The sequence below is a fragment of the Lissotriton helveticus genome, chromosome 2_1 (assembly GCF_964261635.1).
Source record: "Lissotriton helveticus chromosome 2_1, aLisHel1.1, whole genome shotgun sequence".
Classification (NCBI taxonomy): domain Eukaryota; kingdom Metazoa; phylum Chordata; class Amphibia; order Caudata; family Salamandridae; genus Lissotriton; species Lissotriton helveticus.
Genome location: NC_136059.1, coordinates 1,655,750,060 through 1,655,777,477, shown reverse-complemented (window position 1 = coordinate 1,655,777,477; position 27,418 = coordinate 1,655,750,060). Strand labels below are relative to the sequence as shown.

Here is a 27,418-nt window from a genome sequence, read left to right as displayed (position 1 = left end):
TCAATTCCAGACAGGCGGGGCCTAAGGCAAAGACACAGGCCTGCAAGATCGCCATTTTGAGATGGCATCGTCCCGAGCGCCCCGGTGACCGGGGGAACAAATGACTCACAGCCTAGTTAGGTGTTGGGTCCCGAGGCTGGGGGGGGGCGCATATTTGAGGGATGAGCACGCATTCCCTGGTGGCCTCAGTTTAATCAGAGCGATACACCTGAGAGGCATAGAGGAGGACTTAGCCCAGTCTTGGGCCCTCCTGAACATACAGACGGGCGCGGCCTCGTGCCGGAGGATTGAACTCTGCACACTGGTGCAAGGGGCATGGAGTAGTCTGAAGACTTGGTGGCCCCAGGACATGCACTAGCAGAGTGCCTGCACGCATCGAGAAAGACTTGGTGGGAACACGCAGAGACAGAGGTGAGCCTGCGCCTATTGAGAGTGTTGGGCCGCGGCCCGGAGGCTAGTATTAGACGCATGGGCCATGCCCCAATTAGCTGCAAGGAGGAACGAGGAGCAGCTCCAGGGCATGGGCTGGCGGGAGTTGTCGGCGAAGGCCTGCGTCCACCACGCATCCGTAGGCCGAGATCCCACTCCGCATGCGCTGCAGCACAGGAGAAACGACTCGGAGTCTGAAGGTAGGCCCCTCAGTGTAGGTGTGATTTACTGACCACAAGCGCAACCCTAGAACAAGAACCATGGGTAACAATAGCTATTATCCAAACAATGGTTCTTGAGCTACATTAACATACTCAACCATTAAAAGAAAAATTAAATTAAATAGAAAAACTATATATAACAGTAAAAGAGTGGGAAAAAAACCTTATAATATCATAATATCACAAATAACCATGTACATAAATAATTACATAAATACATTTAATGAGAAACAAAGGGCGCTCAGACAATTACACTCATACTATACACTAAAGAAACATTGACATGTGTGAAATCAAAAAACAGTGGCAGAGAAAAATATACATATAACAATTAACACAGTGCACAATCAAACAGTAATGCCGTCTCTGATTTAGGCCATGTTAGCGGCGTCGACAGCGTTTCAACCCCAAATAGCTTTAGGAGTCATCATCCGGACAATGGAGTTCAAGAGTGAAAGCGACCACTTATTTAGTTTCTTAACAATCTTCCTGCACGTAACAGTACTCTTCCCCTATCCGGCCAACATGTTTTTGAGCCGTCTGTTCTGATGGAGGACGGGATACTGCACACAAGGGTTTCCAATTAATACATTATCTAACCCCCCGGTGACTTTACAAGAATTCGATATCCTGGCTCTATATTGTCTAACCAGAGTCTATTGATGGGCCTTTTTATTGAATATTTTCTTACTGAAGATTTTTCATTCAGTGAGATTTTCTCAGACTAACAGGACTCCCCTCCAAACTCTTTGAAAACATTTTTTCTATGTATATTTTTCTAAGCCAATGTTTTTTGATTTCACACATGTCAATGTTTCTTTAGTGTATAGTATGAATGTAATTGTCTGAGCGCCCTTTGTTTCTCATTAAATTTATGTAATTATTTATGTACATGGTTATTTGTGAAATTGTGATATTATTAGATTTTTTCCCACTCTTTCACTGTTATATATAGTTTTTCTATTTAATTTAATTTTTCTTTTAATGGTTGAGTATGTTAACGTAGCTCAGTGTAGGTGTGGTCTGGTTGGAGCGAGCGAAGCCCGTCTGGGTGGGTGAATTGGACACCGGAAGGCAGAACACCAGGGTCCCCCTGGGTCGGATTATGCCGGGAGTTAGGAGCAATGGCTGCAGACAAGGGAAGAAAGAATGCACTCTGAGACATGCTCACAAAGCCTACGGGTGGCGCTATGCCAGAACAGCTAGCTGCTGAGGGTCCGTTGCCTGCTTCAACGACCGCGACGACGGAGGAGCCAGTGACCAGGGCTTTTTTCGAATCTCTTTTCTCAACGCTTAAGGAAGACCTACAGGCGATCAGGAAAGACTTGACCTCAGAAATGAAGGAGATCAGACGAGACGCTGATGCCCTTGGAGAAAGAGTGGCAGAACTGGAAGACAAAGGAGATTCACGGGAAGAAGAGGAAGATTCCATGAGACAAGAGATTAAGCGCCTCCAAGAGCAACACGTCAATTTACAGGCTCAACTGGAAGACCCCGAGAACCGTTCTCTGAGACATAACATCCACATTAGGGTTGTAGCAGCGAAAGCCAAAGGAAAAGATATATTCAGCTTTGTCAGAGACCTCTTCAATCATATTTTAGGCAATGCACAAGACACTGCCCTCAAGATAGAGCACACAGTGTGGGGGCTCCACGCTCTGACAAGGCCCCTCCAGCAGACATTCTAGTTCTTCTGCCCGATTTCCAAATGAAAGAGGAAATCATACTCCAAGCATGAACAATGCACCCCCTGACCTTCCGTGATCACACCCCCACAATCTACCAGGACCTATCTGTGTTGACACTACAAAAGCGCAGGGACTTCATCCCAGTTATTTCCCACCTGAGGAACCAGAACATGCCCTACTCCTGGGTTCATCCATTTAGAATTTTCTTTTGCTGGGAAGGGAGGCTCCGACAGATGAGGTCCTTGCAAGAGCCCTGCCAGGGGTTAGTGGTAGGCATGATCTACGCTCCAAATGAGGGGCAGGAGAGCGTTTTACATAGCACACCTAAAGAGGCTCTATCTACTGATTAACAACATCATCTTCTGGGAGGTGACCTCAACTTACTTTTTGATAACAATGCGGACAGGTCAGCTCAATGATCTGGGCAAGTAGGCGCACTGTCTAAAGCCGGGCTTTCCCTACTGCAAGAAATAGACCTCGTAGATTTCTGGAAGGCTTCCCACCCACATGACCGGGAATATTCCTTCTATTCCAATGCCCACAAAAAGTATGCCAGATTGGACTACTTCCTGGGCACCAGGGAACTTTACTCGTTAACGTTAAGCACAGAAATTGTCACAGCTGTTCCCCTGATGGACCACGCAGCTGTGGTGATGGCAGTGTCGCTCCCACCCTCAAGGCCACCCCATAGACAGTGGAGATTGAGGGACACGCTCCTCCAGCGCCAGGAGGTTGTGGATCAAAACAAACCATGGGGGATTATCTCTCCCATAATGACATCCCTGAGACCAATATATCCAGTGTATGGGGGGCGCTTAAAGCAGTGATCGCTTTTATAGCGATCCCCGTGGCAGGCAACAGACTGAGAAAGGAAAAAAAGGATAACCTCTCCTTACAGGTCAGAGAATTAGAAAGCATACATCAAAGGACTGGTGCCCCTAGAGTGTGGCATAAGCTTTCAGCTGCTCGCGCCCAGCTGGCGGCTTTACATTTGGATCGAGCGCAATATGCTGCTCTCCGTCTGAGACACGCCTTCTATGTGGGGTGGGTGGAAAAATGCAGATGGCTATTGGTGAATGGACTTAGGGAAGAGCGACAGTGTGTTAAGACGATTAGGGATGCAGAGGGACAGCTGGTGTCAGATGACGACGCCAAAGCAGAGGCCTTCAAGGACTTTTATGAGAGGCTTTATTCAAGTCAGTCTCTGGATGGAGATGACAGTATCAACTATTTTCACTGGGTGCAGACACCTAGTCTGACACCAGAGCAAGCTGCTGTCCTGGAGGAGGTTGTCCTTATTGAAGAAGTAATTTCGGCCATCTCTCGGTTGAAGTTAGCCAAAGCCCCGGGCCCAGACGGCTTCACAGACACCTTCTACAAAACCTTCTTTTCCGAATTAGCTCCTCTTTTGACCAGGTTGTTTAACTCTTTTGCTTCTATTGGTGCTATGCTGGACGCAGCTATAACAGTCATCCCCAAGCTGGGGAAAGATAAAATGAACTGCAGCGCATACAGGCCCATCTCACTGCTCAATATTGATATAAAACTGTACACGGGTATCTTAGAGCAGAGACTGAGGCTATACATGCCAGCATTAAATGACCCAGACCAGGTGGGCTTCATATCCCAAAGGCAGACTAGAGACAACACCAGAAGGGTCCTCCACATCATAGATAAGGCCTCCTGGTTCCCCGGCAACTACATGCTCATGGCCATCGACACAGAGAAAGCGTTCAATAGGGTGCACTGGTCTTATCTGGAACAGGTGAAGAACCGGGTCTTTTTCAGAACCGGCGGTGCCAGGGACACCCCCGATGTCTTCAGATTCACCTGTCTTGGCAAACAGAGACACGGAATACTTCTAGGAGGCGTCAGAGATCAAATTTATTAGTTGCAGCTAGTAACAGTGAACCAAGCAATACAACACGGTGTACAACTCAGGAACCTGTTCCATTTTTGTAGAGCAAGACATCGTCTTTTATGAACAGTTTCAACCCATTACAAATGCACACCCATTGCGGCAAATTCTGACCAATAGAAACACATTTCTATACATTATCACATTCCAAAAAGCTGACTTTACATTGTACGAACCCCACAAGTTAATTATTAGGACTGTCCCAAATTCGATTACCAAAAGCCGGACAAACCCATAATTGAAAGCACTACCCATGTAATGAAAAGACATAAAGGAAAGAGCAATTCAGATGTAGAGTAGGATAATATATGTGCAAGAAACTAATGGCTAACGATATCCTGAACAATGATTGGATTTCCAGATTACTATCAGCTAACGAAACTAGTTTCATAGAAGGGTCAATTTCAGGTGAAGGGGTCAGCGTCTTGCAGTTCACTCGCAAGTTGAAAAGGCCCACGTTACATTGTACATGAACAACGAGGCCCATGCAACTTCGTTCGTTCGTTTACCACTACGGCCTACATGAGGGCAACACAAAATGGTGTCTCGAACAACGCAAAACAAAATGGAGTCCGGTCCCGAAAACCACGGAACCTTAGACCCTCCTTTTGCCATTACGTAGGCAATGACCTAAACTCATGTCAATCTGAATCCAGGTCTATATTTATGCTCATCAGATCATCAAGGTGTTGCTGTAACATCATCTTATTCTCTTTCACTTCTCTCGAAACGGGTCCTCTCACACAGATCGTAGCACAAAGGCCACAAATGGCGGGACCACACTGGATGCATAAGCAACACGAGAAAAGGATTGCTAAAGCCATACCAAGAAACATCAGAATCTTCAATCCTCATTTGGACAGCAGTTCCCAAAACCATCCCATCAACGACCAGTTACCTTCGTCTACGTATATAGACTCAGCAAACGTATGCAACTTCTGGATGGCTTGGTACATCGTCAGGGCATTATCTGGTATGAAAATGCAGCAACTAGATCCAATCAATTTGCATACTCCACCTCTATCTGCCAGTATAATATCTAAGACAAAGCGGTTCTGTAACGTCATAAGGCGATCCACTTGAAGCTCAGCCGTAATATTACTAAGGGCACCTGCAGTCTCATTTATAGTGGCCTCAACCACTCTCGTAAGCTGACGAATATTCCTACCATTAGCCATAGGACCCCAAAAGGGCAGGAAACCCTTAAAGAAGTCTCCAACGTCTTGTGCGGCAGTATCTTCCACATCAATAATACCTCTACCAAATCTTGTCTTGTGGTAGTCGAAAGCAGCTGTATATGTAGGGGGAAGCAAAAACGCTACATAACATGTGCCCGAAAAATCAGACGGCAACCATGTATACGCTCTGTCATGACAAACAAAATACGTGCCTTTAGCTGGCACGAACAGAGGAGATTTCTGGGACGTATAAACGTATGTGTGAACACACACACTCTTACCAAACTGAGCTCTCGGATTCTGACAATTACCTTGTAAGCAAAGATGACCCTGGTGAGGTACGATCCAAATAGGAGGAGATCTTCTCTGTCTCTCTTTCTCCGTCAAGCTAACACTATATGTCGTCCTATTCCAACCGACATATGCTCGTACCTCATCTTTGGGGATAGCATTATACGTGTCGATATCTCTAATCATATCGACTATTACCCCTACCAAAGCATTCTTACTCACATTATCCTTAACAGAACGCACTGGAGAGACTTCATTCACATAGATAAACATCGATTGGAGTGCCCAAACTGACCCATTAGGTGAAAAAGGCAAATCCAAATATGGCATTCCCTTATCTGTCGTATGTGGCATAAGACCACACATCCAACAATTCGTGGTATTTACAACTAGCTGATGCTGATGTAACATCTGTATAAACGAATTGTTCACAAATTCTGATCTACTTGTCTGTTCATGTTCAGGTAACGTATGGAACTCATGTGGAGAAACCGTAGAAAAAGAAAGAACAGGTTGGGAGGTAGATGTAAGCGGCTGTTGTGTGGCATAGAAAATCAAACCCACACAAGCTAACGTAACATTCAAAGGCATTAGAAAACACATTATTAAAAAACATTTGCTACGAACCAATATACATATTCGGACTTTAGAATCCACTTTCCTAACACTCTGGTCAGACTCAACAAACTCCATCCTCTAACGTGCTGCTCACGGTCGTTACCTTCTTCACTTAAGTGTGCGCCAAGATCGCACTAACGACCCTGGACCACAGACCTTGCGTCAATACGTGGTTCACCCCTTAAGAACTTCCTACCGTGACCCTGCAGCAGAGTCCGGATGGTGACTCGAAAAAGGAAAAAGCAAAAAAAAAGTTTCTTGATCTGACAAGGTGTAAATTCACTATCTAAAAAAAATCCAGTTTCACATTTTATTTGTCCATATGTACAAGCTATCTTGGTCTGAAATCGTAGCGTTTTTTATCGGGCACAGTCTGATCCTTGAATAGAAGTTCCGGATTGGTGGTATCAATCTTCAGATGTGGAGGCACAGCAGCTTGCAGAACATCATCATCCTCGCGTTCTGACCGAGTCCATGTCAAATGAGCATCACTAAAAGGAATGAATCTAGGGACTCGCTCACATTCCGAATCAGCTATACCATCCCACTGATCATACGGTAAAGGCAAAGGAACTTTTTTACAATGGGTGGCATGCACCCAGTTCTTTTTGCCAGCTACTCTAAGAGCAGTTCTAGTAACTAAAAGCACTAAATAAGGACCCATCCATCTCGGTTGCAAATTCTTGGTGCGCTGTAAGTTTTTGACCAAGATATAGTGACCAGGTTCGATGGAGTGTCCAGGATCTGTAGTAGCTGTCGGCAGACTGTCATAGACCTGTTGGTGGAGAACACTAAATTTAGCAGTCAAGTCATGTAAGTAATCCACCAACATAGGGTACTCAATACTGCTGTATTCTTTCGGACGAGGCACACCCCAAACATTCGCTGGACGACCAAACACTATTTTATACGGACTAAGTCCCACTCGAGAATGCACAGTCGTCCTTGTTGACAAAAGAGCCAACGGCAAAGCATCCGGCCATGTAAGACCAGTGCTCGCTTGAATCTTCGCTAATTTCAGCTTAAGCGTACCATTGTAGCATTCAACAAGTCCAGCAGACTGGGGGTGATTCGCTGCATGGAACTTCTGCCTTATCCCTATTCCAGCACACACACTTTCTTCATAATCTGACCCACAAATTCACTCCCATTGTCCGACCATACAATACTCGGAAAACCATATCTAGGGAAATACTCTCTCAGCAAAACCTTGGCTGTAGACAAGGCAGTATTATCCTTTAGGGGTAGGCCTCTATCCATCTGGAAAAAGCGCAAACAACCACAAGAACGTACTTCAGATTGTTGCATCTCTCCATGTGAATATAGTCTAGCTGTATCACCTCAAACGGATACTTCGGAGGAGCAAAATGGCCAGCTGGAGTTGGAGTTCCCTTGCCAGGATTATACTTCAGACAAATCATACAATGTTTCACCACATTCTCTGCACATTTCGGAATCCCAGCATTCTGCCAAACCGGAGCCAACAACTTGCATATCCCTTTTACACTGATATGAGCCATTCCATGAGCCATCGTAACCACTGGGAGCACATACGCGTCTGGTAACAACCATCGCTGGTGTTCTGACAACTCAATCCAACAACCTGTAGAATCCAACATACCCGTACTCTCTCTCCACGTACTCACTTCCTTCTCTGTAGCTTCAGCCTGAATCATCTTCACACTTTATATTGTGTCTTCACACATTCCACCAGCCATAACCCAATTAGCAGGGCCTGCAACATACATACGGCTCATCATATCTCTCGCCGTTTCCTTCGCAACTTCATCCGCAAACGCATTCCCTCGACCAACATCATCCACAACTTTCTTATGCGCACTACACTTCACACTTGCAATCTGTTCTGGGAGAGTGAGAGATTCCAAGAGTTCATTCACTAACTGCCCATGCTGAATTTTTGTGCCATGGGAAGTAAGGAATCCTCGTTCTCTCCACAAACGCCCAAAACTGTGAGCAACACCAAACGCATACTGGCTATCGGTATAAACATTCACTCGCTTTCCTTTTGACAACACACACGCTCGTGTCAGTGCAATTAGCTCTGCTGCTTGAGCTGAATTCTGTGGTATGAGTGCTGTCTCAACAACTGTATGTAAAGTTTTGATAGCATATGCTGCTGTCGTCTCACCATTCGGAAGCTTGAAACACGAACCATCTACCCACAAGGTACCATCAACATTCTCAACCCTAGCCTTTGTTTCTTCCTCTGTCCAAAGAAAACAATCATGCTGTTCTTGAGCATCCAACTCTGTAGAGATCGGCAACAGCGTAGCTGGATTCAACACATTACATCTCTTCATATGAACATGCCTAGCCAACAGTGTCAACTCGTAACCTGAGAGACGTGCACTAGTAAGGTGCTGTATCTTGGTCCTGTTTAATAAAGTATCCACTGCATGCGGAACCATCACAATCAACGTGTTATCCAGTCCCAAACCAGCAGACTGTCGATAGAAACAGCAGCTGCCACTGTAGCTCTCAGACAACACGGCAACGCTTTAGCTACCGGATCTAACGTCGCTGAAAAATACGCACATGGACGCTGCTTGTCTCCAAAAGGTTGTGTCAACACTGACAACGCACACCCCTCTCTCTCGTGTACGTACAACATCTGGAGTACCCAACACAGGAGCCGAACACAATGCATCACGTAATTCAGAAAAACTTTTCTGAAATTCGTCAGACCAAGGAAGAGGATACGGAGTATCTTTCGTAGTCAATGCCAACAGAGGTTTCGCAAGAAGAGAAACATTTGGGATCCATTGTCTACAATACGAAGTAATACCCAAAAAGCACGAACTTCTCTCTGTGTAGCTGGCACATGAATTTGCGCAATCGCTTGAATTCGTTCTGGGGTTAATCGCCTTGCCTCCTTCGACAAGTGATGACCTAAGTAGGTTACTTCTTGGCGACAATATTGCAACTTTGAAGGTGACACTTTATGATGAAGGTCAGACAAATACCGCAAAAATGAAAGAGTAGCCTCTTTACAGATCTTTTCGTCATCAGCAATAATCAACAAATCATCAACGTACTGAATAAGAGTAGCACCAACAGGTAACACAAAACCATCAAGCTGAGTTTTCAACGCCTGACTATAGATTGAGGGACTTTCACAATAACCTTGGGGAGCTCTCTTAAACCGGAAGCTTCGTCCTCCTAAAGAGAAGCCGAAAATATCCCTACTCTCCTCAGCAATCGGAATGCTAAAGAAAGCATTCTTTAGGTCAATAACAGAAAACCAGGCTGCCGAAGCAGGAATCAGAGTCAACAAGGCAGTGATATCCGGGACAACAGGAAACTGTGGCACCACAATCTTGTTCACTTCCCGGAGATCGATCACAAACCGATACACAGGTGGCTTAGAAGCATCAGTACGCTTAAGGACAGGCAAAACAGGACTGTTACACACATTTCCTCTCGTTTCTTCAACTACACCCTTCTCAACCAGATCATGGACAATCGCCAAAAGCGCTCTCTCGCCATCGCTCGATATTTTATATTGTGGAATACGAGGTAGCTTAGCATTCGATTTGAGCGTAACAATATACGGTGGAATTTGCAAAAGGCCCACATCATTTGGACCCGTAGCCCAAAGCGTATCAGGAAGCGAACGCAATTCCAGTGGCAAACAATATTTAGACAAATACATTGGAGAAATCACTTTCTTACCAAGAGTAAGTTGTACTCCTGAAGGAGAACAATGCAATGTTGCATACAATCTTTTCAGCAAGTCCAAACCCAACAGATTCTCATTACAACCAGTCGTTAGAATAAGTGGAGCTTCCAATTCACAAGGGCCAATGGAAAGGGTCAAAGGACTAGAAACCGGATTATGAACTGGGGCGCCTGAAAATCCTACTGAAACATTGGTGAAGCCAGACAAAGGTGCACCAGGGAGTTTAGAATGCATAATAGAACTCTTTGTCGCACCAGTATCCAAAAGAAAAGGTTCTACCACACCTGATGTAATCACTTCAACATAAGGTCCACTCTGATCTACTGGAACTGACACTACTCCCTCTCTCTGCCCATTGCTGTCCTAGCTATCATTATAACCAGAACTCTCACTATAGACATAATAATCATCAACATAGTACTGTGCAGACTGACCACTTGGAGCATTCTGTATGTCAAAATAATTTGCAGAATTCTGAAGGGAAGGAAAACGCTCATTCTGGGGAATCACACCACGTCCTCTACCCCTAGGGGTTTGCTGGAAACCACCACGACCCCTCTGACCAGGTGCACCATTCGCACGTTGCAACAAAGCCGGACAACTATTCTTGAAATTACCTTCCTCTCTACAATAAGCACACTGATTAGGGCCAAGAAAGAATCGCTGAACATAAGGCTCAGGCTTCTGTAACAATCTCTGAAATTGTGAAGGTTGCTGAAACTGAGGCTGATTCTGACGAGGCGGATAAGCTTGCTGCAAAATAACTTTCGTCTTTAAATCTTTCGTTTTCTTCTCCGCTTTATCCTTCTCATCTTTATCCCTATTCTCATAGTATTGTGCAGTAGCCAATATCTGGGCCGACAAAGAAACAGCCCATGAACTCTCAGAGTCCTTCAGCTTATTAGAAAGTTCGGGAAGCAAATTAAAGACAAATTTATCCACAAACAACCTTTGACCCCCTTCCGTACTCATATCCTGACCACTATGATCGATAAACGTCTCTTCAAACCTAGTGAAGAAATTGGACACACTCTTGTCTTTCTTCTGCTTGCATGCTGCTAACTTATCCCAATTCACTTGTAACACAGGCATCATCGTTTTCATCAAATTAATAATTCTACCTGGCAATTCTGAGACTAAAGGTTCAGGTTTAGCACCTCTCTTGTCTAGCATCTGCAGCAACAATATTCGCCCAAGTATCTCCTAACTCTTGCGCATGATTCTCGTGACGAATCTTCGCCCACAAAGGTTGCGGAACTACATTACCCATCAACATGTCAATGTCAGCTAAATTCATAATACACGCATCTACTGTCTGGGACAATTCTTTATAGTAACAAGCAGGATTCTTACGAGGGTCAGTTAAGGTCTGCTTAAGAGCCAAGACCTCTGCTCTCTTCCAAAGGACATGTACCTATACTCGCTGAAAGTGAGCCGGAGCGGCAACAATACCCTGATTCACATTAGCCTGAACTGCTTCCTTCCATACAGGAGGAACTTCTCTCATGGGATACTGTCTCGCTTTTCTTCTAACAGAGGAATCAGGTTCGTACAATGTCTGAGGCGGAAGTCTAGACCTAAAAGCCAGTATCGTCTCTACGGCGTCTGTAATACCAGATTCCACTATCATCCCTTTAGCAAAATCCGACTGAACATCAAGTAGTTCCTGCGGAATCAAACCCAAATTATTATGTTTCCATTCCTGACGCAGAAACATACACATCACATCGAAAACATACCTTTGCTTAGGCGGTTCCCACTGAAAGAAAACATCCATAACCGCTGGCAAACTATACTTTGAGGCATTTATAATCCATTTACGAGTCAACAAATCCAACACTGCCCGTTCCTCGGAACTGGGAAGCTGACTACGACTCTGCTTACGTTCCAAAACAGGGGTCATATTCAGTGACCCAAACAATGGAGACAACAGATTAGAAACAGTCTCTGTCATTCGCTTTCGAACAGAAGGAGAAGAAGCAGACATAAGAACAGGAGAATAAGTATTTTGAGTCAAAGAAGGTGTAGGAATAAGAACAGTAGGAGTCTCAGATGCAGAAGTGGAAGGCAAAGGAGTCTGAGGTAAAGCTGGTAGCAAAGCTGGCAACCCTAGAGCGGGTTGCGCAGGAGGAGGTAAAACCATCTGTGCAGTACCAGGTGGCTGAACAACAGCAGGAGGTTGAACAACAAAGGGTGGAACAACCGGGGGTAATAGAGGTGCAGTAGCACCCTGCACATAAGGAGGTGGCAATCTCAGTAAGTGAGAGATCAAAGGATCTTTTTCAAGATCTTCAATCGTTTTCGGAGGAGGAGACGGCAAGGCCGGATAACATTTATCTATGGCCGTACAACGCTGCCTATCTAAAACTTCACTCGCTCGCTCCTCTCCATCATCCCTATACTGCCTAGCAGCTTGTAGTACTGACATATTCTTATCTTTCCTATCTCTCTTAGCTTGTTTAATTTCTGTCTGTTTGGCTTCCTTTTGCCAAAGGCGGAAAGAGTCAAACATTGCCGGCCGGGCTTTCTTCTTGAATAACGCAACGTCCAGATTATCTAAAATATTTGATTCAAAACTACCATGTTGGGGCTATCGTAAGACACCATCTTTTCTAGTATAGCGGACCCATACTTCATTATAAGTAATAGGACCCACTCCATGTTTTGAATAGAGCTCATAAGTCGGAGTTCCAACCGGAGGTATCGGACACGAGTCCTCTTGTCGGGAATCCTTGTTGCAACCACAACTAAACCATTTTCTAAGTTTGCTAAGACCAGGCATCTTATAGCTCACTAATCTAGCTTCCAACTTCAAGCGGTTATCGACTATCGACACTCTCGCAAATATACGAGCCCCTCGGCTTCGATCACTGCAGTTACCGAATCAACCCAATACCAAGAACCAAACAAAGATCGTGGGAGCGACCCACTTATACTTAACCAAAATATCTGTCACACCACCAGAAGACCGTCTATCGTCTCGCTCTACAAAGGATCTATCGAGGGTCCAAGACAGGGCGACAGTCAGAGCAGCAGTCCTTCGTAGCCGTCGGAAAGAGGGAAGCCTCGCAGCAAACCCCTTCGGTCCACGTCGACATGTAGGGGTCGATGAAGTGGCTGCCTTCCTCTAGAATTTCCTCACGTGGCTCCTCTCGATCCTCGGGCTTGGACCGGTACCGCTGAAGTCTCCCCACGTTGGGCGCCAACTGAAGAACCGGGTTTTTTTCAGAACCGGCGGTGCCAGGGACACACCCGATGTCTTCGGATTCACCTGTCTTGGCAAACAGAGACACGGAATACTTCTAGGTGGCGTCAGAGATCAAATTTATTAGCTGTAGCTAGTAACAGTGAACCAAGCAATACAACACGGTGTACAACTCGAGAACCTGTTCCATTTTTGTAGAGCAAGACATCGTCTTTTATAAACAGTTTCAACCCATTACAAATGCACACCCATTGTGGCAAATTCTGACCAATAGAAACACATTTCTATACATTATCACATTCCAAAAAGCTCACTTTACATTGTACCAACCCCACAAGTTAATTATTAGGACTGTCCCAAATTCGATTACCAAAAGCCGGACAAACCCATAATTGAAAGCACTACCCATGTAATGAAAAGGCATAAAGGAAAGAGCAATTTAGATGTAGAGTAGAATAAGATATGTTCAAGAAACTAACGGCTAACGATATCTTGAACAATGATTGGATTTCCAGATTACTATCAGCTAACGAAACTAGTTTCATAGAAGGGTCAATTTCAGGTGAAGGGGTCAGCGTCTTGCAGTTCACTCGCAAGTTGAAAAGGCCCACATTAAATTGTACATGAACAACGAGGCCCATGCAACTTCGTTCGTTCGTTTACCACTACGGCCTACGTGAGGGCAACACAAAATGGCGTCTCGAATAACGCAAAACAAAATGGAGTCCGGTCCCGAAAACCACGGAACCTCACAGGTACTGTCTCACTTTGGTTTTGGGGGAACGCTTCCGCACGCAAATCTTAAATTGTTATCGGTTTCCTACGGCCACTGTGAGAGTCAACTGATTTGGTTCGAACCCATTTTCAATAGCGCAAGGTACACGACAGGGGTGTCCGTTATCGCCCCTACTCTTTGCACTGTACATTGAGCCCCTAGCGCATAGAGTTCGGACAAACCCGCAGATCCGCGGAGTCCCATTCGCGGGAGACAACCATATGATAATGCTTTATGTTGATGACATGTTGGTGACTCTTAAGAACCCCGAGACTTCGCTTGGCTATTTTCTACAGGAATTGGAGGATTTCGGCAAATTGTCCGAGTTTAAAGTTAACATAGGGAAATCGGTGGCCCTTAGTCTCTCACTTATCCCCAGACGGTAGAACAACTTAAGGGAGAATACCCATTCAAATGGTCTTCGGACTCCATCCCCTATCTGGGAGTGCGATTAGCTGCTACACCACATGCCACAGCCGATAAGAATTACACTCACTTACTTAAGCAAGTGCGCTTCGACATACTCAGATGGAAACATCTCCCGATTTCCTGGCTAGGTAGGATAGCAGCCACTAAGATGACGATCCTCCCTAAAATGTTGTACCTGTTCCGGACATTCCCTCTGCGTCCACCCCCAGGTGTGATCTCCAAATTGCAAGCTGAAATCGTGACCTTTATATGGCAGGGCCGCAAACCTAGGATGAGGAGTTTCAGTTTCCTCCCGCCTGGCGAAAGCAGATTGGGCATACCTAACCTCCAGCTGTACTTCCAAGCGGCGCAATTAAGACAACAAGTGGCAGGGCCGGACTGGGAACCACAACCGGCCCTGGTAAAGAGCTCGGCCATCCCCCCTCCCCACTGGGGGTGGGGGGAGGTTGGAGGTGCCGCCAAGCTCTTTGCCGGGGCTGGTTTTTGGCCGATTTTGGTACAGGGCCGATTTTGCAAAAACGGCCCTGTAACAAAAACGGCTCCCAGGGGCCGAAAACCAGCCCCCACCCGTGCGACGCACCGGGGGATTGTCCGGTGCCCACTATGGCCAGTCCGGCCCTGCCTAGTGGAATGGAACCGGACCGAATCAGGGAAGCATTGGTTGTTCCAGGACAGGGTTGTGGCGGGCAACTCGCTGATGAAGATCCCATTTTTAAAGATAGCCCAAAGGCCCCGTAGTCTTTACATCTCGCACATCACTAGAACTACCATTTCGACATGGGATCAGACTAACCTTCGCCACAAACTTACGACCTTCTCATCTCCCCTGACCCCACAATCTTGACTTTGAGCCAGGGCTAGGGGAAACAACCTTTCAAGCATGGCGTCAGTCCCAATGTGCTGCTCCATGGGCCATTTCTTTGATGTTCAGGGGGTCCCTCCGTTTTCACAAACTAAAGCACACTTCGGTATCCCTGAGGCAGAGCGCATGCGATACCTGCAGCTTAGACATTGGGTTTTACAGCCGCATAATAGAGAGGAGGCTAGTCTGCGCCTCACTACTTACGTGCAATGGCTCTTGTCGAAGTCCTCAGACAAAGGAATAGTCTCCGACTTATACAAGCTGCTGAATGCCCGACACCCACACGTATACCACGCTGGATGGGTTAGACGGGAAAAGGATATTGGGAGATCTCTTAGCAACAAAGAGAGGGAGGGCATCTGCTACAGGGCGCGTCACATGGCCACCAACATGGCGCTGACTGACACACTCACAAAAGTGACCATGTACTGGTACTACACGCCAGGACGAGTACATAAGATCAATCCAACAGCTAACGCGCTCTGCTGTGGGAAAATAGGCACACTGCTCCACTTACTATGGGACTGCCTCCATGTCCAAACTTACTGGTCCCAAGTATTGGATGATATTGATAAACACTTAGAGACGCAACTTTTCCGCTTTTCCTGCACACATCTTACTGGGAGTACCAGACCCAATGGCATACCCGCTGAAGTCTAAGAGGGGCCGTCTGGCGGGTTGGGTATAGCCATGCAGAATGTTCTCTCGCATTGGGGGACCTCACAGGCTCCCACACATACCGGATGGTTGACACCCCTGTGGCACGTTTTGAACATGGAAAAAATAACACTTACACTCGCTGGCAAAGGCACAGACTTTCGAGACGCATGGCTTCCTTTTCTAACTCTACTGACGCAGGAGTTCTGTGAGCTCACATGCCCTAAATACCTATTCTTGCTGCGACTGCCAGAAGATGGGGCACCACCAGCTCTGGTTTAATCTTGGGGTGTGCTGTTTGAATGTGTACTTGAATTGAGGCATGGTTGATTGGAGGAGGGGTAAGGGAGAGAGGGAGGGGTTGGGGTCTTGTTTCTTTTTACTTTACATTTGTTGTATATATATATCTTAACGCAGGGGCTCTGTGTAGCCCACGAAGACAACCTACTGTTCATTGACAGTGCCTTTGGCCTTTATTGTCTTTTCGCCATTTTGTTTTTCTGTCTTGAATACAATAATAAAACAGAGTTAAACCATAAAATGGTTTTACTTTCAGAGTTTTGAAAGTTCAGTTTCCACCTTCATCAGGGAAAAGATGGGCGTGATCCGCAAATTATTTGTAAACGTTCTTTTCACATTCCTCTGTATGATAATACCTAGGCCATTTGATGTTTTTTTTATAGTATTCACGATGGTCAACAGAGCACTGATTAAAAAATAAACAACAATAAAAAAGCTTTAACTGAGCCAGTAGGTCTGGCATTGGCTGCCAGCCTTTGACTTTGTTAATGATTGTTGTTTATGGGCATAGTTTTTGCGACGTTATTGTTGGGTAAACTTCCGGGCACTCGTCAAACCCCCCCACCCCCTCCCCCCTCCCCCCTTCCCCCCCAAAAAAACTGTGGCTATAAGCAAAAATATTCTTGAGTTTCAAAAAGCATACTTTGCCATAACAGTTCGTTGCATTGAACGGAAATTGAGGTTGCATGCCATAGCTGATAGATATAGCTTAATAATATAAGAATGGAAAGGTTCTTAAAGCAATCTTTGCATTCCGTTTTTTGTAATTTATTGGGTGGCCAATATTAAAGAGCATTTCTAAACGTATGCATACTTTTTAACACATATTGGTTCATGTATTCCTCAAACATTCACTGCTTTGCAATGCCAAACAGACGTGAATGTTTTTATACATGAACAAATGCATCGCATACGTCGATCAAACATGTACATCACAGTTTATACCGCACTGTTGACTGTAAAATATACGCGTTAATTGAAGTGAAGTGTAGGGTTGGGATATGACTCCCTAAGACATCCCTTTCGGTGACGTAGTGATATATTTGTGAACATATTAACCAGCCTCTCGCCCCCATCTATTTTATTTAGGATGTTCAATGTTTTTTCAACTTCAGTGGCGGTTGGTTTATATGTCCGACTTTGGTGGGCTGAAAGTAAACAAAATAATAAACTAGTGGCCTATGCATGTTTCAGGGGACTTGGGTAATCATTTGGCAGCTGTTACTTGGAGCATCAGCACATGGGTCCAGATATCGTGGCATAGCGCAGATCATGCCCAGCCAGCAACCCCTCTTATGATCTGGGCCTCAACAATAATTTGGTGAACCAGGCTAACATGATCTGGCTTCTCATTCTCCTCTTGATAGAGAGACGGAATTATTTTGGCTGATATTTTGAGTATCAGTGAACCCTTTGGACAGGGGCAAACAGAAATGCTACTACCATTTCAATACAGAACCATGCAGTTATTTGCAACGGGGGATTGTAAAGTAAAACAGGTAGAACGTTAAACCCTCCCAAGTATTTCAACACAATCCCTTTCAAAAGATACAGGAGACAAAGTGAAGGTTAGTTATTATGGAGACCGATTTTCTGGATGAATAGATTATGGACTAAAAGGGGGGATTTGCTTTCATTGCTTTTGAATTTTTCATGTATTGAATTAGTCAGCCATAATCAGGGGTATCATTAAGAGATATGTAGGAATAGCTGAAGGCTATCTTAGGCTTGCTAAGGATAGTAGAAGGCTATTTCCCGACTCCCATTAAATTAACTGAGGGTTTTGTTTTGATTAATATACAAAAGAGAAAACGCTGATTCAAATCGACTATGTTGCTTGCCTATAACAGGGCTGAGAGTTTCTCAGAAAGAGAGTGCCTGTACGCTGGTGGGATTTTCCCTCCTCCTATAGATGAAGCATTTTCAGACCAAAAGCACTGATCTACATGAGAGGACAGTTTGCATTATTCCTATTACTCAGTGAGTTTCCAAGTCAGTCTAGTATATCTCAAAGGGGCATGATCCGTGGAAGACATATCTTTTTAGGGAGTATTCCACTTTAATGTACTCCCTGGTATTACTCACCCCTAAAACTGCTACTACACTCTGGATAACAACATTTTCTGTGCTGCTGTTAGCCTTGCAGAAATGTCTTGAACTCCTAAGCCCTGGACCTGGTAAGAATCCATTGAATCAGAGATAACCTTCAACAGGGTTGCCAATGGAGACTTGTCTCTGATGTCGCTAATTCCACAGATAGCTCAGCTCCTCAATCACGGCACAGAGGTGCCAAAACTGAATCAGACTACCCCAAAAAGGGTTAACAGTGGAAGCATAGAGAAGACTAGCCCTTGTCCACAAGCTATACTCCCGTTTTTATCTGGTCCTAGTATATGGTCCAACCATCCTAAGCATAAGGAAAACCATGGCCAGCCTTCATTTACTAGTTTCGAGGAGCTTCGGCAAGCAGAGGAGTCTTGCCTTTGTTTGTCCCTCAAGTTATCTGAAAATTGCAATCCTCCATTGAGCCTAAAAGGATTGCTTATTTATTACAACACATTCTGGCCAGCCTAAAGTCTGAGTTGAATCTTTTGATGAATTATATGTTTATTGGTGTGCAGACGTAGTTTTCAAATTGATTCCTTTATCCATGCTCCGGTTGCATCACTAAGCTCGCTGTTCAATGATATCCGTGTCCAGGTGGGCAAAGTCCAGGAGATGGTCTTGGTTGTGGAGGGCAAATTCACCACCCTCCTACTGCATTAGTGAAGTTCAGTCATTCTCTGTCTACAGAGACATTTTTTCACTTTTGGGGTACCTCAGTAACACTGACACCAGTCACCACGAGTAGTAATGTAGAGGCAAACCTGATTGGGGGGGCAAGAATGAAGTCTTGGGGAATGCCCACAACTAAAAGGGTGGACACAGAGCTGGAGGACCACAATGGCAGAAAGTAGATGCCGTCACTAGATATGGGACGAAAACAGGATGCCTTCTCCATGGTGTCAAGGTTACATTGCGAGGGTCACCATATTGAGGGCAGCAATGAGGAAAAGGTGTTCACTGTTGAGAGGGGACGATTATGGATATCTCGTGTGATGAAGTTCAACTTTTGGGAATGGGCTAGCTCAGTGGCATTGCACAATGACTCACCCCTTCTCCTCCATTTCCAACCAATGGTATCAGCACAGAAGGATTTTCTGACTCTGCCGAGCCACTCTGTCAGGGCTTGCCAAGCTGAGCACCACCTGAAGCAATCACAAGTTTGATTATTCCATTTCACAAATTCCTGAGTCAATAAATGCGTCTAAACAGTTGATGGAAAGTTATGTACCTTTTGTATCTTCAGAGTACTCTTCTAAACTAACATCTTCCCAGCAAAATAATTCCATTTGAATTCACCTTTAGACTTCATCTCATTGTCTTAGTGTGGAATGATCCACACCAGCGTGTATGTTTCTGAATAAATGATTTACAAAAACGTTTTATTTGATAATTGTCTTTATCAAACCACACTTTCGAGTCATTTTACATGGTCCACTGAACTGAAAGGTGTTGTGACTTGAAGTTACAGACCCTATGGCCTCTATAACAATGTAACATCAAGGTCACCTGCTTTACCATTTATGATGCTGTAGTTCAATTTTATCAAAGTATTTTAGTGTTGAATCACTAAGGGTATAATATGGCTGGTATTTTAATGGAGATGTAAGAGAATATAGGGGCATATTACCAACCAATAGAGATAATTTTTGTCTCTAACTTGTTTAGAGACAAATATTATCGCCGCAAATCGGCGATTTTTATCGCAGATAAACCTTGCTATTAGCAAGGTTTATCGCAAATGCGATAAAAAACGGCCGCAATGCATGAATATCGCTGAAAAGTCAGCGATATTCATGCATTATCGAGCAAATGCTCTTAGCCATGTTATCCACCTCCCATTGGATAACATGGCTAAGAACTGCTCAGGGCAGGTGTTAGTTTTTGGAGATATTCGCGCTTAGCGCGAATATCTCCAAAAGTTGGTAATAGGAGATAGCGATGTTAGCGACTGTTTCCAGTCGCTAACATCTTGGCACGCCCACTTTGCATGTCATTAGTGATAAATATCACTGACATGCAAAGCGGGGCCCAGGATGGTCGCTATCTCCTATTAGCTGTCGCTAACTGGTGTTAGCGACAGCTTGGTAATAGGGAGATAATTTTATCTCCGCTTTCTTGGCATTTAAAGCCAAAAAAGCGGAGATAAACCCCCTTGATAATATGCCCCATAGTGTATTTCAATTCTTCTTGGACATTGACTAAAACTTGTCTTTCCTTTCTTTTTAATCCCACAGGAACATATATGCCGAGCAGTAAGTATTTTTCCTTTTTCGTAGCAAATGAGTAATTTCTACTAATTTGTTAAATGCTGTTCTTTATTATCCAGTTGTTTTCTTACGTTGCATGTTTTAAAATCGGCCACCTTTTCATCTATAATAAATGTTATATCTCTATAAGACTAGGTAGATTTGCTGGCATATTCCGTATGAATAGGCATATTTGCTGAAATATAATAGATTTCTTACGTTATCTTGGGTCACTTCAAAATTCACACGCAATGGCTTCAAAATTGAAGTAATCACCACTAAACTCAATCAAACTGAAAGAATCTGAATACTTTCTGTGGGCCTCACTGGATGAGAACCTATTGCAATCACTAGATTTTGAGTGCTTTCTTGAGATTGGTGCACGTACAGTGGAGGGACATATTTAAAATGTAATTAAATATTTAGAGTTGGTTAGGGTTAACATTCAGGAGTTGGTGGGTGTTCCTTATTGGTTTTATTCAATTTTAAGTATTTCAATAAAGCAACCTTGACTTGGGTTACGGATGGGTCATGAGATCTTTTTTTACACTGAATATTAATTGAGTAAAATATTTGGCATTGCCCACGGTGCAGCTAGTATTCTGTTTTTCTTCTTTTTTTCAGTTTAATTAAATACAATTAAAAATAATGTAATTTAATAGTTCCATTGGTTAGGGTGAGAGTAGGGTTTAGGGATCAATGTTGAGGTACAATTTTAAGATGAGGGGATGATGCTGAGATAATGGTGTTTTGAATGTTAACTATATACTGCTGAGGTAAAGGTAGAAGAAGAAGAATTCTAAATGACAAGGTAGTGGTTGAGGAGGTAATGATGGAGGTGGTGTTTGTATGGTTTGTAGCGGATATATCAAACTTGGTAAGGGCGGTCACATGTGTCGTGTCTCGCTGGTGGGCGCCGAACAAACACAACGCTTCGCACACAGGTCAGTTTCTCAAGTATTCTTTATTTGCTTATCTCTGCTGCGGATTACATACACGTCCGTCCCCTCTTCCCGTCCTGGTCAATCTGTCCCCTGACCGGATGTGGTGTCTGGTGACCTGGTCACCTCCCTCATGACCCACAGGGTCCTAGTGTCCTCAGTCCCTACTTGTCAGGTCACGACATCTCCTCCTTTGTTGCAAACAAATGTTCATGATACTGTTCTTCTGATCATTTCCGCCCCTTCAAAGCATTTGCTTATTGCTGTGGTCAGAAAAGAATGAAAGAATGAAAGAAAGAATGAAAGAATGAAAGAATGAAAGAAAGAATGAGAGAGAGAGAGACAGACAGACAGACAGACAGACAGACACCATGTCCAGGTCCATAGGTCTGGTCGACCCTTCTCCCACCGTCTCTGACTCCTACGTTTTATTACTTAGTCTCTTTGTCCCCTTGCATTCCCCTTTTGGTCGCTGTTCTCTGCGACCAGCTTTCCTTCTCTTTTTCAGTTGTTCTCCTTCTGCTCTCCGCTTGCCAGACTCTCTTCGTCTGCTTCTAGCTCCTCTCTTTCTACGGCCGCTCTTTGTTGTGTTTGTTCCCTTAGTGATTCTTTTTAGTTCTCTTCCTCTTTCTCTGGTCCCTGCGTCTTCTCTCCGCTTGCTCTCAGTATTTCTTTCATTTCCCTTTTTGTCATATGTCATAGTTATGAGACCCATTGTTTGGGCGGTGCTGTTGCTCAGCAAGCATGGTCCTGGGACATCGCCTTTCAGCACATGAATGTCCTCTTTGTTCCTTTTTCCTCCATATTTCAGTTCCTCTGTGAACTTTCCCATGTTTGTTACCTCTTTCTTTGACCCCCAGGTGAAAATCTTCACCTTGGACGCTCTCAGTGTCGACTTTGCTTCCATCTTCTCGTACTCTGATACGCACATGACATTGCATGTTGCACCGCTGTCCAGTACGAATTCCGCTTCATGTGTTCCTACTCCTATCTTCGCCAAGTCCGTCTTTTCCTGGGTGCTTCCGCCTGTACAGTGTGTTTTTTTTCCTTTTTCGTCTCCCCCACTCAGTTCTGTGTGACCCTCCGACATGTGGTATAGTCTTTCCACTTTCTCTTCTTCCTCTTCTTCACCTGACCCTCGTGATGAACTTCTTCTTTCTCTGTCGACATACCTGACATGTCTTGTTGTTGGCTCTTGTTGTCTTCCTGTTCTTCCTCTGTCGTCTCTGAATTGTACGCCTTGGCACATACTGGCGTAGTGATTTCTTCCATTACACCTTCTGCACGTCTGGCCAAACGCTGGGCACGGGCCTCTGTGTGGAAACTCCATTCCGCACCTGTAGCATGTATCCTCATGCTGTCTCCTCTATTTCTGTTCCCTCCAGTCATTCTTCCACCGGCCTGTGCGATATTTGTTTGTCATGAGGTGTGCGTGTTCGTTTTCAACGTTCTTCCCTCTTTCCATTTCCTTGGCATGTTCTGTTGCTCTCGCCTCTGCTCTCGCTAGTGACAGGATGTTCTCCAATGAGGTCGGTTCCTTGAGTATTCTTGCCCTGAATCCCGTGTCGCGACAGCCTTCTATGATCCGTAGCCTTATTGCTTGTTCGTTATCGAATTTGTCGAACTCACAATGTGTCACCAGTTTCCTCAGCCTTGTCGCGAAGTCATCTAGTGTTTCGTCGACTTGTTGACACGCAATAGTAAATGTATATCGTTCAAAGTCAATGTTTCGTTGTGGGTCGAATTTGGCTGTTAGGCATTTTTTTAATTTTTCATATGTCTTTGTTTCTTCGGTAGGCAGTGTCACCAGAAGTTCTTCGACGTCATCCCCTGCTAAGTTCAGCAGTAACCCTAATCTCTTTCCGTCTGTTACGTCTGTCGCTTCCATATATCTTTCAAACCGTCTGATCCACTTCTCCCACCTTATTCCTGTTTGTGGCTCCGATAAGTTGAACGGTAGTGGTCTCCTGTATTGTGCGCTGGGCTTTCGATCTGCCATTCTTGCCTTCTTCCCTTTATCTGCTCTTTCTTCTTTTTGTTCACCTTTTTCTTCTTTTCTCTTTTGTCTCTTTTATTTCCCTTTTTCTTCTTCTTTTATTATACTTTATTTTAGCCTTTTCTAGGCTTTCCTGGTCCTTTTGCCTTTATTCTCTTTTCTTTTGTCTCTTTCCTTGTTCTCCTTTTGTCTTCTCCTTGTATATGCCCTTAATTCTCTTTCATTTGTGCCCCTTTGTTTACTCCTTTTTTTCCCTTTGTTCTGTTGCCTTTATTTTTCTTTATTTCTTTCTTTGATGCCCTTTATCTGTCCTTTTGTGTCATTCCTTGCTTTTGCCTGTGCTTGTTGTGCACTTCTGCCTTCCTGCCTTGAAAATCGGCACTTTCCTGGGCAGATCGATTTTCCTGGCCTTAAAATGGCCACCGAGCCAATCTCGCTTCTGATTGGCTTATTTGCCTGGTTTCAAGATGGCCGCCGATAGTCTCGCGGGACTTCGCAGCCAATAGAAGTGCTGCCTGACTCCAAAATGGCCGCCGAGCCTTTTTCGCTCGATGATTGGCCCTCTCGCCTGACTCTAAGATGGCCGCCAAGACTCTCGCGAGAGCTCGCAGCAAATCTTTAACTTCGCGCTTTCTTGCACAGCGCTTACTGGGGCGGACAGTCTTTCCTCGCAGCAGCCGGGGTGGGCTCCCGCGTCGCTGCATTCCGTTTTCTGGCCGATTTCTCCTTCTGGGCACGCCGAGATCCTGGTCACCGGTCCCCTGGAGACGATCCTTTCCGCCGAGGTGTACAAATTCACGCAGGTCGATGTCGCCGCCCTCGTCGCCAGTTGTCGTGTCTCGCTGGTGGGCGCCGAACAAACACAACGCTTCGCACACAGGTCAGTTTCTCAAGTATTCTTTATTTGCTTATCTCTGCTGCGGATTACATACACGTCCGTCCCCTCTGCCCGTCCTGGTCAATCTGTCCCCTTCCTGTCCCCTGACCGGATGTGGTGTCTGGTGACCTGGTCACCTCCCTCATGACCCACAGGGTCCTAGTGTCCTCAGTCCCTACTTCTCAGGTCACGACAACATGCATTAAGGACTGCGAGAGGGAGGTGGAAATGGAGCAGGACTTCAGGTTGCAGAAAAGGTTTCACATTCTCTGTTCTGCAGTTAAAATGGTTTGTTTTCTGTTCTTTTCATTGTTTACCCTACGCCACTGTCTTGTTGGTTTTATTCTATTTCAATGCAGTGCTTTATGGTAATTTGTCAAACTTTGTGTTCCACCTGCTTTAGAGCACTATCCTAGGGAATGATGGGATACTAGGGTGCCGTGGGGTACTAGGGTGCCCTGGCATCCCAGATTTGCCCGGACTGTCTGGTTTTTCACCAGCTGTCCCGGCACATTTTAGGAAATTAAGCTTATGTCCAGTTTTTAGAGAGGGTCGGCAGAAAACGGCAGGAGGTATCTTTTTATGTTTTGCAAAGTAGGGATAGTTAGCAGTTGTTATAAGAAAGCCTTTTAATTAACAGGCATGCTACTGGCTTTAAAATGGCATTTTAATTATGTTCTTACTGCCTCTTCTGTAATACTCCTGCTAAGGAGCACTGTCATTCTGTGCGCTGGGTTGAAGTAAAATTGTAGTTGTCCTTCTATTTTTGGGAAATGACCCGTTTTTTTGTTTAAAAAACTGGTCACCCTTTCAGCAGTGGTCTGGGCAGGTAACAGCGGCGGGCCGTGTGAAAGGGATTTTGAGGGACGATGGCGAGGGAAAATTAAATAATTAATTTTCCCTCAGCATCGTCCCTTGACCTCTCTCCCGCCCCCCAACGCGGCCCCACCACTGTTACCTGCACGGATGGCGGCTGCACCCTTTGGCTAACAGCATGCGGAGGGGGAGTGTCCAACAAGTAGGGAGATGAAAAACTTTATTTAATGACTGGTTTATCATACATGAGGAACATGCAAGTATTCAGTCACTTGTGGTACTCACCAAAACACACCTCAAGGATTTTCTTTGGGACCTGTGCGGAATGTTTTCGGCGCCAAATAGAGCAGAAAGATAACCTGTTCCAGCCTGCCTAAGGATTTAGTACTTTCTCTCTTATACCATCTTTCTATTTGAGTTTCTCACCTTTTCTTTATTTCTCCGTCTCATCTCCTCTCTCAATACCATACGGCTTCTTTATCTATCCTTTCTCTTTCTTTTTCTCTGCTCATTTTCATGCTTGTCCACACCTTACTGATAAAGTCTGATTCCCCCAAATTTGAAATACCGGTACCTAATGCAAAAAGATTCGTAAAAGTTTCCAGAGAAAAATGTTTGAAACTAACAGCTAGATGCATCAAACAAAAATCCGTTCGCAAAGGGGCAGATTCTGAGAATCTTCCCCTTTGCGACCGGTATTTATGCATTTGGGATGCATCATCCCAAATGCAAAAATCACAAATTGAGAAATTGCTAAATTGCGATTATTTGCATTTAAGGAATCTCAAATTGAGATTCCTTAAATGCAATGCATGAAAGTTTTAAAAATAGCGAATTCGCTAATAGGGCACGCAAATTACCATGAAGTACAACTTCATGGTAATTTGCAAAAACTTTGAAAAATGCACTAAAGTGGCATGTGTGTGCGCAACATATGTGCACAGATACATTTCAGGGGTGCAATAGGGTGTCCTTTGGACACCCCTGCACCCTTGAAATCGCAATCTCAATTTGTGATTCGCAAATTGAGATTGTCTTCCCATTCATTCCTATGGGCCTAAAGGCCCATAGGAATGAATGGGGAGGTATTCCTTTATTGCGACAAGCAATTTGTGAGTCGCAATTAAGGAATTCTAAGATATCGCTATTTTTTTAGTGATTTCTTGATGCATTCCATTTTGCTATTCCTTAATAGCGAATCGGTATTTTTCGCTATTAAGGAATCGCAAAATGGGTTGTTGATGCATGTGGGGGAAAATTCCTAAGAGCAGTATTTTTCTCCTAAAAGCATGTATTTATATACATAAATGATTGCGGAACATAGCTTTGAAAGGCACAGTAAAAATGTATATTACATTATGTATTAGTAGTGTTCAGGGTTGACATCTCCTCGGGGCCAGCTAATAGTCTTTAGCCCTGGGTCGCTGCTGTCTACGGTTTTACACTTAAATCAAGATTGAAATAAAAGTAACACTTCACTAACCGATTATCTACAGAGTCACCCAGTGCTTCATTTAGTTCTAGCCAAGCTCTGAAATAATCCTACTTTCCTACAAGTGAATGAGTCCAGCCAGCGGGCCTTTTACTACAAAACTGTCAGCACATTTTGGGTTGTCAGTTTTTAAAGCTATGGATATATTCTGTAATATTGAATTTTTCTGTTTAGAAACGCGAGCACTCTCTTTGGGGCTGATAGCGAGGTTTTATCACTCCTTTTGTTTGAACTCGCTGACTTCTTTCTGAGCTCATCTTCACTCCCCTGCCACATTCAAATCAGGTTGGATGCGCTGGGATACTTTGCATGTCAGTGGAGCATGAAAACAAGTGCTCTGCTGGCCTACACATCATTAATGAAGGGACTAACCCTTCCTAGTTGACAGATCAGCTGTGCTAGTAAGGGTGCGTAGTGAGTGTAGGAGAAGCTTTCAGAATGAGTACATATTATTGAGGGCTTTCTGCTGATAGCTTTGGCAGTGTGTTGCATTAAAAAGAAGCACAAAGTAGCATGTAGAGAGCAGGCTTTGAGCAGCCTGAGGAGGCGCTAGCATTCGTGGGTTTTCCCGCTCTGCCCTTGCTTGGATAGACCGTCAAAGCCGGGGCATTTTGAGGGGGCTTACATTGTCCCCTTTTGTTTGTGCGTAGAGTTTGGAGATTGGATCAAGTAG

The 27,418-nt window shown here is 44.6% G+C and overlaps 1 protein-coding gene across 2 annotated transcripts in view; it reads left to right on the top strand.

Moving 5' to 3' along the window:
- ARHGEF38 (Rho guanine nucleotide exchange factor 38) overlaps positions 1-27,418 on the top strand; it is a 352,819-nt gene that overhangs the window by 208,810 nt on the left and 116,591 nt on the right. The window contains exon 5 of one of the 2 annotated variants that reach the window (XM_078676618.1): positions 20,612-20,629. The exons of the other annotated variant lie outside the window; for it this stretch is intronic. Coding sequence (XP_078532744.1) covers positions 20,612-20,629 — 18 coding nt within the window. The remainder of the gene's footprint in view (positions 1-20,611; positions 20,630-27,418) is intronic. 2 annotated transcript variants of the gene reach the window in all.